The sequence below is a fragment of the Trachymyrmex septentrionalis genome, unplaced genomic scaffold, assembly GCF_001594115.1.
Source record: "Trachymyrmex septentrionalis isolate Tsep2-gDNA-1 unplaced genomic scaffold, Tsep1.0 scaffold19, whole genome shotgun sequence".
NCBI classification, from domain to species: Eukaryota; Metazoa; Arthropoda; class Insecta; order Hymenoptera; family Formicidae; genus Trachymyrmex; species Trachymyrmex septentrionalis.
The window spans coordinates 304,367-317,891 of record NW_017305071.1 but is presented as its reverse complement, the minus strand read 5'-3'; the positions used below and the strand labels follow the sequence as shown (position 1 = coordinate 317,891).

General features: G+C 43.1%; 1 protein-coding gene across 5 annotated transcripts in view; it reads right to left on the bottom strand.

The window, feature by feature from the left end:
* LOC108746888 (DNA N6-methyl adenine demethylase-like) overlaps nt 1–5,208 on the bottom strand; it is a 47,440-nt gene extending 42,232 nt beyond the window's left edge. For all 5 annotated transcript variants that reach the window (XM_018483957.1, XM_018483960.1, XM_018483961.1 and 2 more), the window contains exon 1: nt 3,043–5,208. In XM_018483957.1, coding sequence (XP_018339459.1) covers nt 3,043–4,152 — 1,110 coding nt within the window. In that variant the 5' untranslated portion in view covers nt 4,153–5,208. The remainder of the gene's footprint in view (nt 1–3,042) is intronic.
* Nucleotides 5,209–13,525: the final 8,317 nt, after the last annotated feature.

Here is a 13,525-nt window from a genome sequence, read left to right as displayed (position 1 = left end):
CCCTCCCCCTCCCTCGTCACCCGCTCGTTCTCCCGTCCGCCTTCTCGCTGGCTTTGACGGGCTTCCGTTGTTTCGATTTATCGAGAAACCGGAACCGAGACGCCACTTCACCATGGCTACCGTTCACATTTATTTTCGTCTTTCGCGAAAGACAATTCGCAGCTGTGGAGTATGCGCGCGCGTTGATCTCTGTCTGTTTTTTTTACGGGAAAATTGTCGAGTTAAATCAACGAGGAAGGAACAATGCGACGGTACAGAGAGTAAGATGATTACAAGTTCGAACGTGGTACAATTTCGGACGAGATAAAATTTGAAAGTTCGACTTTTCGAAGTTCGAGCTTGATTTTCTTTTTCCCGTTTGGTATACACAATAAGAAGATTACTGAACTGGAACCACCCCCCCTTCCCCTCTCCCCGAAAATTGAAATTGAAATTTCATTTCGTTCAGAAATGTATCATGCTCGAAATTGTACTACTTTATCGTATACCCACGATCCATGAAATCTAAGAGTACGTAACATTTAATGAAATGCTAAAACGCGGATCCATAAAGCGCGGATGGAAAAAAAAAAAAAAAACATTTTATTACGTTCTTTTTATTATGTTTCTTATCCGCTCTGCGGGACAAGCGAGTAAGAGCGGTGCGGAGATACCTCGAAGATGCGGTGGGTCAATGATCCATCCATGTTTATGAGAAATCGGGTCAAAACAAGAAGGGAGGCGATAAAAATCAGAGCGGCAGTGAGGGAAGGGTGGATACGCCGCCTCTCGACAGCAGGTGTGCGATGAACCGGCTGAGGGCAAGAATTTCTTTCTCGCGAAGCGAAAGGAAAGACAGAGCAGGGATAGTTGCATACCTTCTCTTGGGGTAAAAGAGGGTGTTAAGTTCTAGGGGGGGGGAGGGTTGTTGTGACGGCACGCCTATACAGAAGTCCTCGGTTCTTCTACCGATCTATCATTCCTTTCTTTCGAACCACGGGCGGCTTTCGGCACTGCCAGAAATAGTCGTCGTAGGGAAATTGACCTCTGGCCGGACAAGAGAAGGACCGGTGCTTCTGGAATTAACTTGGAAACTTGGGGAAAATGTTCTGTTATACTCGGGAAACGCTCAGAGCGCCGTGTCATTTATCGGTGCCTTTTATTGTGGTCGGGAAATAAAGAAGAACTCGTAAATACCTGGTCCTGGTTAAATGCTGTTTAGATTGGAGCACGCTATCAGGAAGCCGTAAAGTGCATCGATCAAATAAATCGAAATGCTAATTGATAAACAGCGGAATGTTATCGGTGGATTTATATTGACGGGCTGACAGCGTCGTCGGGCCGAGACGTGCGGTTCGGCGCGCGTGTCGCCGCGGCAAACAATACGCTTGTTTCTGAACGAGAGAGAGAAACGAAGTTCGATACGTGATTATTATGACCCGCGGTGAGCCTTGAACTTGCCCTACGATAAGCGAGGCCGCTTTACGAGTCGTTGTTGCTGCGCGCTTCATTTTCTCGAGGCGTCAAGCGCTCGTGGTACAAATCATGGCGACGATGTACAATATACATATGCAGAGCTCAGAGAAATTTTATTTTCTCTCAAGGCGGATCATAGACGAATCATAGGTATTCGTAGTCCGTTCTTATTTTAAGATCGTCATAAGTAAATGTCTTAAGATATTAATACGGCCCTCTGATTGGTTCGTGATATCTTAAGAATGCACTTAGAGAGGTTAGGTCTTGAATATAAGAATCGACTATGAATACCGCCTTTGGCGCTTAAATGTTTCCATGTGAATACGTATCTGATTCTACAAACCGCGCGTTGAAATCCTTTTCAGTCTTGAAACATAATAAATAGAACTAAAGTAGTACTATTACATATTAAATTCAAGCGATTTAATAATTTTCATGCTAATACGCATCTTATAAGAATATTAATAATTTCAATGTTAATAAGGCACAAGGCAGCTCTTACAAGCTGCGAATAATTTTGTTGCGGAAAATATATACAATATATGCACGTGCGTATGTATATGTATACGCAACTTACGCGTTCCTCACTAATCAGATTGCGGGGTTTTTTTCAGCATGTAGTCGAATTTACATATTAATTGTGGAGAATTAATTTTTTACTCATCGCAGTTATTCTAGCATTTTAAAAAGACCGTCATTAAAGCGGGCAGATACGAGATATTAATTTAGATTTTCCTCTTAACATTATACGCTTATCAATATAGCAATTCTAACGCGGCTCTGATCAAACGCAGAGAATTATAGGTAGTTTCACGCCATCCCTAGTTGTACGATAGCAGCTGAACAGTCAACCAGTCAGCTCGCCACCAACCCCCTATTCAGTGTCGCTACAATAATAAACCATTCGGTTATCTGTATTTCTGTATTTCCCTCAGGGATTCACGGCACATTCAGGCATCGAGGCCAAGTTCAAACTATATATATTGTACATATATATATATATATATATGTGTCGTTCTCTAACGGCGTTTCGTCTGCGCGGTTATACCCTCTTACGACTGTATATCGCTCGTGTCTATCGTAGCAGATTTCGCAGAACCAATCATCGAAGAACCGGGTTTGCGTGTCTACTCTGTATTTTTTTAATACTTGCGTATTGAATTTTTTCAGAATTGAATATTCTTACCCTTTAACCTTCAGTCAGCAATATGGGATCTTTAAAGGCAACGATATCTTGATTATAAATTCTAGATAAATTTAAATCTATATAAAAAAATATAAGTAAAATACAATTCAACTTCAATGAAAACTGGTTGAAAGCTTCGACAGGTATTTGTTCAAATTTTCATATAATCCGGAAGAATAAAAAATCGCTCAATTTTTCGAAGATTCCTGTTACCAACAGAAAACAGTTAAAATTCCGTGTTACCAGTGTGACGAAAGATTAAACGCAAACGCAACGTTGTTGTCAACGAAAATGCGCGTTTTACTCTTACGCAAATATAAAGTGTGCGAAAAAGATTTAAATAAATGTCATCACGGTATCAATACAATACGAATTGGTTCGAATCGATGTTGTTCACTTACCTTCTTCTCCGTGAGCTTCTCGCATCTCCTCATCTTACAGATCTGATGGCTCTTATCGTTTCTGCACGGCGCACAATCCCCGCAATTGTCCTTGCGCTGGCAGCCTATGCACTCGCCGCATCTCTTCCGTTTTTTCTTCGCCGGCTTGTCGCCAAGGCCACCGTCACCGTCGCCGTCGGTTATACCTCCACCGAGATGGTGCACGCCGCGATTCGCGGTGGACGAGACGGCGGCTACCTGACCGGAACTCTCTACGTTGCCGGTACCAGCACCACCGCCGCCGCCGCCCCCACCCCCGCCGTCCTCCGATTCCATGGAACCAGCGCGGATTTTTCTGCGCTCCTTTTTACGCCCGTCGATGCCAATCGGCCGTGAGGTCGGCGAGGAGTCCAACACGGTTGATATCGGATTTTGGAAATTCGCGTGGTGCAATTGCGCGTATTCGGGCTTAACTACCGTCAGCACCGTATGATGCGGATGACCCGGCGGAGGTGGCGGAAACGCTTGGACCTGGCTGGTGCCCAAGAGCTGTATGTGACGTTCGTCGAGCATCTGCTGCTGTATAGTCGAGACGTCCCGGGCTGCTACCGGCGCCGGTACCAGAGGATAACCGACCGATCCGCGATGCGGATGCGGCGTCGGAAGCGGTGCTCCGAGCGTGTGGAAACTCGGCAGGCCCACGGCCGACGTGACCGGCGGCGAGTGCGAAATAGACGCTGGCGACAACGGCGTTAGCGCCGTCAGTTGAGGCTCGGATTCGCTCGGGGCGGTGAACTGGCTCGCGAAGCTGGGCAGTCCATCCGGGCCGCCACCTTTGGACTCCCACGGTCTGTACTGGCTCGCCGGGACCACGTCGATCAGTCGGCCGGTCAGGCCTTCAGCGTAGTAGTCCCCCCAACCTATCAGATTTGGCCCAATGTCTTGGGCGTGGAGCGGTGGCAGCGTCGAGATGTCCATCGTGTTATCGCCGGCGAAGCTGCTGAAGGGCGGCAGATGCCGCGCCGTCAGGTCGCCGGTGCCGACCGTGCCCGGTGAGGTCGCGACCGCCGCCGGAGGGCTCGTCGGGACCCTCTCGGTGGCGACGACCTCCTTCGTCACCTCGGCGCTCATCTTCCTCGCCACGTCATCACGACTTTGACGCCTCCACCACCCGGTTGGCGAGTTTCGCGTGCCCACTTGGCTGGGTGATCTCCTCTTCCTGCAGCGACCTCCCGTCAATCCCTCTCGCTGCTCGGATGCTTGTCCTTTATCAATACGCTTGCAGAAGGCTTGGGATTATCTAGTTTTTTTCGAACGGATAGTCAATGAAATTCTTGCACGCGACATTGGCGCCTTTCTCGATCGACTCTGATCGCCTCACTCTGATTCCCATTAATTTCTTGAATCGGATCCTAGAGGTCCGATTTCTTCGATGACGACGACGGAGGAGGGTCGTCTATGATCGGCATTCGCGACGTTCCTCATCCGCGAATCCTTATCTCAAAGATACATTCCGGAATAGTTACACTTGTCTCTGGAAAAGTGACCCGTGTGTTTTCGGTCGCACGTAAATTTTTTCCAGGTAATGATCTATTCTTCAATATTACGCTTGTTCTCTCGTCTCCTCTTCTCTCTTTCTCTCCGTTTCTCTGTCTATCTATATCTTTAACTCTGTGTCGTTTTGTACTCAACAGGTTTAGGCTACGAACTGAAGTAGATCGGTTACTCTGGGAGTGTTTAATCGAATCCTTTGATTGAGGTTGATTCCTCCCTTTGTCTGCTTCTTCTTCCTTTCGCTTGGCGAAAATCTGTCACGTGACACGTCCAGTTTAAAAAATGCACTTATATTTTACGGCTATTTCTATAAACCTCTACAAAACTGTATGCCGGCTCGCTTAATTAATCTGGCTCTGACGAAGGAATCGGTGTGTTATTGTGTGTGTATGTGTGTGTGTCTCACTATTATTTCACTTGACGAGAGATTATTGTTATTCGATGAATGATTAATAGAAAAAAAATGGTAGATTCTTTGGTTTACGGTCCTGCTCTCGCAATGTGTTACTCTGTCGCTCTTTCTTTCTTCCTTCTGGTTTAATTTACTGCTGTATGTTTGCACTTGATTGTATTTATTCTTATGAAATTTATAGAATGTATGTGCCTAAAAGATTATTTCTTTTATATTCCAGATAAAATAAATCTTACTATATTCTATTCTATTCTCTCTCTCTCTCTCTCTCTCTTCTTTCTTCCTCTTCCTGTTACAACGATCACTTTCACTTTGTTTTCTTTCTCAATTTGGCACTGGCGGACTTGTTTATTTATTTGTTTTAATCTGTATTTTGTCTTCTTCCTTTAATTAGATATACTTTGTACACTTACAGCTAATATAGCTCTTAATCTTTTGTCTTCTGAACCTAAGCTCTTGGATATTTTCTTTTCTTTTTTTTTTTTTTGTGTGTTCCTTCTTTAAATCGATATAAACATACTAATTACATATTTCTTTCGCGTTTCGTAAGAAAATAGAAATCACTTGAGGTTAATGTGGCTTGTTAGAAGGCGGTTGATTTGTACGATCTGAAACAGAGAAAACAAAAGGATCCGTCTATCAGATATTCGTGTCGTTTCGCAGCAAAAACGTGAAAAACACTTTTTTCCGATGCGATAAAACGAAATGCTCGATTGACGTTGAGCCGATTCATAAAGCGTGACTTGCAACGTCGTGTCGAGGGAGAGAAAAATCAACGAAAAAAAAAGAAGAGAAGGAAAAAAGAATAGTGCTGCTAACGCGGATCAGCGAATACGTTATACATCACGCGAGCGGCAGCGCGCGCACGTGACGCGCGGGACTATACGAGAATATGTCACAGACGCTTGCTTATAACGTGACCATCGCTAAGCCAAGGCTACTATTACGTTCGGCGTTGGTTTCGCACACCAACTCGTACGCTCGCTTTGACACTTGCGTACGTTGCGCCTAGCCGTTTCATTCACGCTGCTTAGAAGTCCGGACGATGGCTTTGAACTCGTCGCATCATTCCGAGCGGAGCAACCCGATGATCGAAGACGGCGGAAGACGGGAGGCGGAACGCGCGTCACCGTTGCTGATAAATGCTTCCTCGGTAAAATCGACAATTTTAAAAATTGTTTATAAAAAATTAGAAAATAAATGAAGTTAAATTGTTCGACCCCCCCTCTCCCCCTCCCCTCCCTCCCCCCTTGCGCGTTGATTGAAATATATATCTTTCAAAAATTAATATTTAAATTATTGAAACGCACGCACGCGGTCTTTATATCGTTAAGTCCAAAGACTTGTTCGTAGCCGTGAGAGTTTCGTCGCTGTCGTTAAAATCGGGTTGCTGGCCCTCCGCGAAATATCGATCGATGCTTATTCTCTCCGTTCTCTCGTTGCTTCACTTTCTCCTATACATCCGTCTCTCCTCCCGCTCTTCTTTCTTCCACTTGCTCTCTCTCACTTTCTCACACACGCACACGACTACGCGCGTACACTGCCACAAACTCCGCCACAGGGTGGCGAAAACGTTCACGGGGCCGTGATATTCGTATAAAATTTAATCTCGGACGTATGATTTTTTTCTTGTTTCTTAAATACGAACGAAAGTGAGAGGGACGTTCGGATAAAATTATACATTAGATCATTATTATGATCAGAGCTGGTTTCGATACCGCGGATGTGAGGTCCATTGAAAATAGGTTCATTTTTGTCCCGCTACCCTTTATGTAACAGCACCCTTTGGTACTTTATGTAATGTAACCAGGTAACATGTGGCTGTAACGCCTGGTTTTCGCAAAGCACTAGTCGATATATAGACGCGGTGATAGCTCCCGCTATGTAGCGGTGTTGCTTTTCCATCTCCATCCCGCCGCGTCGTCCCGTTTTCCGCCCTCAAACTCTAATGGCTTTACAGCTGTGACCGCTCGGTGCTTTCGCTATCGCTGGAAACTTGCACTGTCGTTTAGCCAGGCACTTTCGCTCGCGGCTCGACCTTGCGGAGATGCTTCCACTATTTCGCGCTGCACGCGAGTGATACCGTTTACTTCCCACGTGCGCGCGCGCGCGCGCGCGCACACACCCACATCCACACACACATATACACACCCACATACACATATGTATAACACATGCACGTTTACTAACATGAAGGTTTAAGATTTTATTTCGAATTCGAACTTTGATACATATTGCGACAGTCTAATGCCCATTTCCACCAATGTAGATTAACTTTAATCTCGGTCCAATTTACTCTTCGTCTTTTTTCAGTTCTGAAAATTGGTAAAAGATAAAGAGTCGAACCGAGATTAAAGTTAATCTACGTTGGTGGAAACGGGCCGTGTCTATTATTTAATTGTTCACAATTTAAAATTCAGCTTCCGTTAATTCGTCGTTGAAAGTAATATACGTATGTTAACGTAAATTATACTTTAATTATGGACCTGTATAATTGTTATCTGTATAATTAATGAGGTGTACTATTTATACGGATTCTAATGATTAAACTGGTTGAATAGATTTCGTAGAAAGAGACCCTTTTGAGGATAGCGATTGCACTTTGTTAATGTCCATAAACTCTTAGTCGACATTAAATATCGCGAACTTTAGTCTTTAAAGGTCGTGAATCTCGACATATCGATAGTGCGCGCATAAATTCTGGATAGTAGCGTATCATTCTTTGTTCAAAACGATAGCTTTATACAAACAAGAATTATATGGAATAAAGATCAATTTAAGACATCCGTCTTTTCCGTAAACCAAATTAAGAAAAGAAAGTAATTATAGAAATGAGATAAAAATATTTTGGTTTTACTTTTTTTTTTCTTTTTTCACTGAAAGATAACGTGACGACTCGATCGTTTCGGATATCTAATATTTATAACCAATGACTGAATATACAATATTTAATTCTGTTTGCAGTAAAGAAGAGTCGATTGTGGCAAACCGAAAACGATACGAGCGATCAAATTTAATTCTTTGTTTCTTATTATACGCGTAAAAATAATTTGACACCCGTTAGTTCCCCATCTCCGGTTGCACTTTTGTCGAATCGACTGTAGGTGCATGCACAAAAATTCAATCTTACCGTCGCCCGCCGCGTGTATAGGGTGATTTAAAAGAATGTACATGATCGTTGTGGATTTTTACCACTGAACGATTCTTCAATTTTCTTATAATGAATATTGATTCATAACGTCATTAATGATAATTTTGTAATTACTCGAGTAATTACGATTTTGCCGATTCATACTCTAATTTAAATGATACGAGGCATAAGAATGAACGATATTATTTTTTTTACTTTAGAATAAACTTTTTATCGAAAAAGAAAAACTTTTAACTCTTAATTCTCTCTCTCTCTCTCTCTCTCTCTCTCTCTCTCTCTCTCTCTAATATAAAGATAAAGTTTGTAGAATAAGTATAACTAGCCTATATATTATAGAAAACGCTTTTTAAGTGAGATTTTTAAGGAAGGAGATATGAAATTCCTTCGAGAACAGAATGCGTAAGCATTGAGGGACACCTTTTTTGGGACACTCCGTATAGTCGTGCCAGAGAACGAGTCGTTTGCGGATTCTTTCGTCCACGGTGAAGCGCAGAACGTAAATTCCGAGAAGCGCATATAAACCAGCTGCCATAGAGACCCGGAGATTCCACACGCTTGGAATTAATATTAGCTGTGCGTCGCTAACGCAAACGTCGCCGAGAAAAATCGTCCCCGCTCGACGATTTACAACGTCAAATAATTCGCTACGACATTCCTTCAAATCGATGCAGAGAATCGGCACTCTAACACGCCACTGAAAAGACATTCCCAAATTTGCGCTGGATAATTTTAACTTACAAACTCTTCAGATCAATCAAATACACAGAAAAAGCTACAAAAGCTTGTACATACGAAGAATACGAGACAAAGAAAGTGTGTATCAAATCTTGAAAGATACTGAAATAATCGCGCGCAAACTGCAAAAAAAGTTTCGTGAAATTTCTGCCATTAACTTCGGACTAATTTTTGAGGATACAAGCACGCATCGTACCGTTTGTCGTGTATGGGGAAGAAAAGGAGATAAAACGATTCGTGCGCCATTTTTGTCACAGCGTAATGCCGAAATTAGCGCGATGCCATCGCGAGAAAGCGGATTGACGCACGAGAAAAGGATCTCCAATGTACATATTCGATTTGTACTTTTCGGAGAATTCAGACAATCGTAAGCTATCTCACAATCTCTCTGTTGCAAACGCGAACTGAAGAAAATCAGAATGCTGCTGTTATAGAAAATAATATCGCTCTTGAATAAACTAACTTATCGGTGATCAGAGAGACAAGAGTGAATTAGAAAAATTCTGGCGAATCTTGCCAAGTTTCGTGCTCGTTCGAAAACAATTGTTGGAAAATTTCAGCAATGCGATTCACACACCCACACACACACACACATACACACACACACACAACGCATTTGAGACTTAATCGTCAATGATAAGCAAAAGATATCGTGGAAGAAATTTCATCCCGAGCGAGAGTCCTCGATGCAGCGCGGGCGCGGATGCGTCCACGCCGTGGACGAACGGGCCGCGTCGCGTCGCGCCCGCACGAAGAGCCTGGGTGCGTGTGCGCGTGCACATCCGTGGGACCTTGAATCAAGCGGCCTTTGTCGCGAGAGAGAGCCGAAGAGCTCGGCCGGCTCGCGCGCGAGGTCGGCGAAAGTGTACCCGAAGTTCTCCCCCTTTTTTTTTGCTCGCGGCCGCCAAGCGCGAGCGGCGGCGGCGGCGGCGGCGGCGCTCATTTTTGCCCTCTTCCTTCTCTCGAAGCTCCTTGCTCCGGAACTCCCTGAAGCGACGGAAACGGAGCGGACGGAAGGAGATACGTTTATTATTAGATTTCGACTCGTCCGTTTCCCTGAGACTACTTGCAAGACGGCTAATGACAACCCGTACCGGCTCTCGTGTGTCGGCCGATGATTGATAACGAGAGAGATGGGACAATGGGTGGGACGTTATATATCGAAATTGACAAGCGCGCGCGTTCGTCGGCTACGGAGAACGGGAATTACTCGCACTCGGCCGCACGCGCGGCTCCTCTCGCTTCCCCCCATCGTCTTTCGTTCGTGTCTCGCGCTTCAATGACTTTCGATCCGCTGCCACGACGGAGACTACGCGACGCCTCTTGTCTTCAAAGGAATCGGTTACGGCACAGTCACATGTTCGCGTTTATATAGGTAGCAATCCTTCCAGACACGTTCCAGTCGGGATAATCGAGGTCAGAGGGAAAAATAGAGCGTAATTAGTATTTTTACCAGACTCAACTTCCTCGCGATACTTGGAGAATCCAAAACAGAGAGGATCTTCCTTCTTCCCTGTATCCTCTCTCAGGACCACTCATGGATTCTTACAACCGCAGACCTCGTCCAAACGGACGCATCGCGGAAACAAAGAAGCCGCGCGAACATCGAGGGGATTACCCCGCGGGTAATGGACGGGCGGGTGGATACAGGCAAGCGGACAGGGGGTGGGAGAGGATCGGCACTTTGAATCGCGTCCACCCGACGTTGCCAACCGACGTCGAGGTCACTTGTTGCTGTATATACTTTTGCGTTACGGTATCGACGGAACTCGCGGAGCTCTCTCCGACCGTCCCTCTCGATCTCGCCCTTTCCGCGGTGGCAGATGGAAAGAAAATCGGCCGTGGTTGAAAAATTTTCTCGTGTTTGACGGACGCGCACGCATACGCGACGCATTCGGCCGCGCACTGATTCGCGCGCGCCAACGTACGCACGTTCGCCGGCCGGCCCGGCCGGCTGCGCGCTCTTGTAGTGTACACGTATACCGGGTGTCCTCGGTGTTTTCACTGGCTCGATTCCCGTCTACGGGAAGGTAAAGGGGAGATCGGAACAACGAGAAGAAGGACAACGAGAAACATTTCGACGGACTGTGAATCCGATCCTATTCTGATATGCGAACAACGAAAGATGCAAGATACAGCGATGTCGATGTCGATTGAAGGTGTCCAAAAATCAGGACGCCCCACCCTGTATGCACTACGTGCGCATGCGCGCGTGCTCTATCTTTCTCTCTCACAAGATACCGCAAAGTACGTCGTGACGACGTTACGAGCATCGCGTACGAGCCGGTCACACGCTCGTTTACAAACGGCGGTGACGAGGAGAAGTACGACGGCGGCGACGACGACGACGACGACGACGAGGACGACGACGAGGACGACGATGAGGATGAAGAAGACGTCGGAGTACGCGACGACACGCATCGTAAAACACGCATATCTGGTGTAGATGCGTAACGGTTCGTGTTAAGGGTAGGGGGACAAACGAAGGCTGCGCGGGGGCAACGCGGGCGGGGGTCAACGCAGGGGGAGGGCGACAGGAGGGCTTTCGCAGCGTTAAACCCACCCACACAGGCGCGCGATATCGGAAATGATATAAAATTGCGTCGAGCGCGACGCTGATATTTAAATTGGTTCGCTAAACCACGGATTAATGCGCGCAACGACGTCCGAGCCCACGCATAGGCTTTGGAAAAAGAGTGCTGCGTAAAAAAATATTACGCGATTAAATAGACGGCAATTGAAAACTGCCATCATGGAATCGCGTGCTTCTTTTTCCCCTCTTTTTTTTTTAAGTAAGAAATTAGTATCTCCTGTGGCGGTTAAAAAAAAAAGAGCAATGTATACGTTATTTTTATGATCAAATAGGTTAAAAAGTGTAAAAGATGCTTCGAAAGATGAGATTGGAATAATATTGTATTGAGGAAGATTCTGTGAGTCGAAACGTTTAGGAAGCTTTTATATAAATATGGTAATGCCTTTAATCGAGCCAACATAGTTTATTAGCGTGTGACAATTTATTACTTCTTAATCCACAGCATACGTTTCGATCTCTACATTTTGGATCCTCTTCAGTACAATAAATTACAATAAATCAGAGTTGGGTAGTGTTAAGTTGAAAAGATCAAAGTTAAGTTAAAAAGTTGAAAAGTTAATTAATTTTAACTTTACTTAGTTACATTTTAGATTCTTGACTTTTTAACTTAATTTAGTTACATTTTATCGGTAATTATTAACTTTGAATTTGATTTTTTTCAAGTCAATCCTTAGATACAATGCGAGAGGCTTACGAGTATATAATTTAGTAATTTTATATTGTATAATCGTCATTTGTAAACAAAAACAACTAGATTCTTTAATAAATAAGCTGCGAGAAACGAAAAATATGAAAAATTATGTTTGGTTCTTCGTTCAAACCAAATTTAACTTTTAACTCTTTAATTACTTTTTTTATTAATTTAACTTTTAATTCAATTAATTTTATCATGGATTAACTTGTATTTTAATTAAGTTAAATTTTCGAGGTTGTTAACTTTAACTTAACTTAGTTAAAAAAAAAAGTTACCCAACTCTGCATTAAATAAAATGAATTTACAAATAATATACGAGAGATTCTCTTATAAAGCGCGTGTTATGACCGGTTGTAACGATTTTATTTCGAATTGTTAACATTGAGTCTGATAATCTTGGCTACGCCGCCTTAATTTTCATTTTACGTATCAAATTGTCAGATTTACTAAATGATAAATTGTATTATTGTATAAATTGAATATTGTAAATTTCTATTAGAACTTACATGCAATTGGTAAGCGAGCGCTTCGAGATGTTAACTGTTACAAAATTGTGATTCGAATGACGGTTGTCAACACCTGATACCGACACAATGTCAAATGTATTGAAGTTTTTATACTTAAATATATATTAATATGTATTTATATATATAAATATTTATTAATTATATATCTAATTCCTTTGCTCGATTATTGATCGTTATTAGGACTATTGTATTTTTAGAATAATATTGTTTCGAAGTATGATTTTTCATTACTTGAAGGAATTAATTTGAAATATTGAAAGTCAAATATTAGATTAACCTGCTAGTGGCATTGTTTTTAGAATTTTGTTTACTCAGGATTTGAAATACCGAAAGTCACGTCAGCTTAACAAACCTGCTAGCGATACATTTTTCAGATAAAATAGATTAAATCTCTATTTTAACTGATAGATATTTTAACTGATAGGACGCTCTTATGTCATACAGATACGTTTAACAGGAGAAAAAAATTTATTCATTCCGAAAAATTAACTCATTATGAAAAAAATCCAATCCATATGGAATTAGAATAAAGTGTTACCCGAAAAATTGAATTTTCGACGTTCAATCTATTTCTTCATCGTTTCCTTCCATTGTCAAAGAGAACAAGCACAATTTTTTTTCTTTTCATGCGGATGAAAAAGAATTTTACCTATATTAGGTGCCTTAGATACCCGTTGTTAGCTCCACAATAGATGTGGCAAGTCTCATATCTGTCAAAGAAATCAACCAATCATTGATTGGTTGATTTTTTTGACAGGTATAAGGTTGATTATTCTTCTCACTGTGATTATTCGATTGGCCAATATTGTACAGTTTAAAGCTTACTTCTTTATGTTTT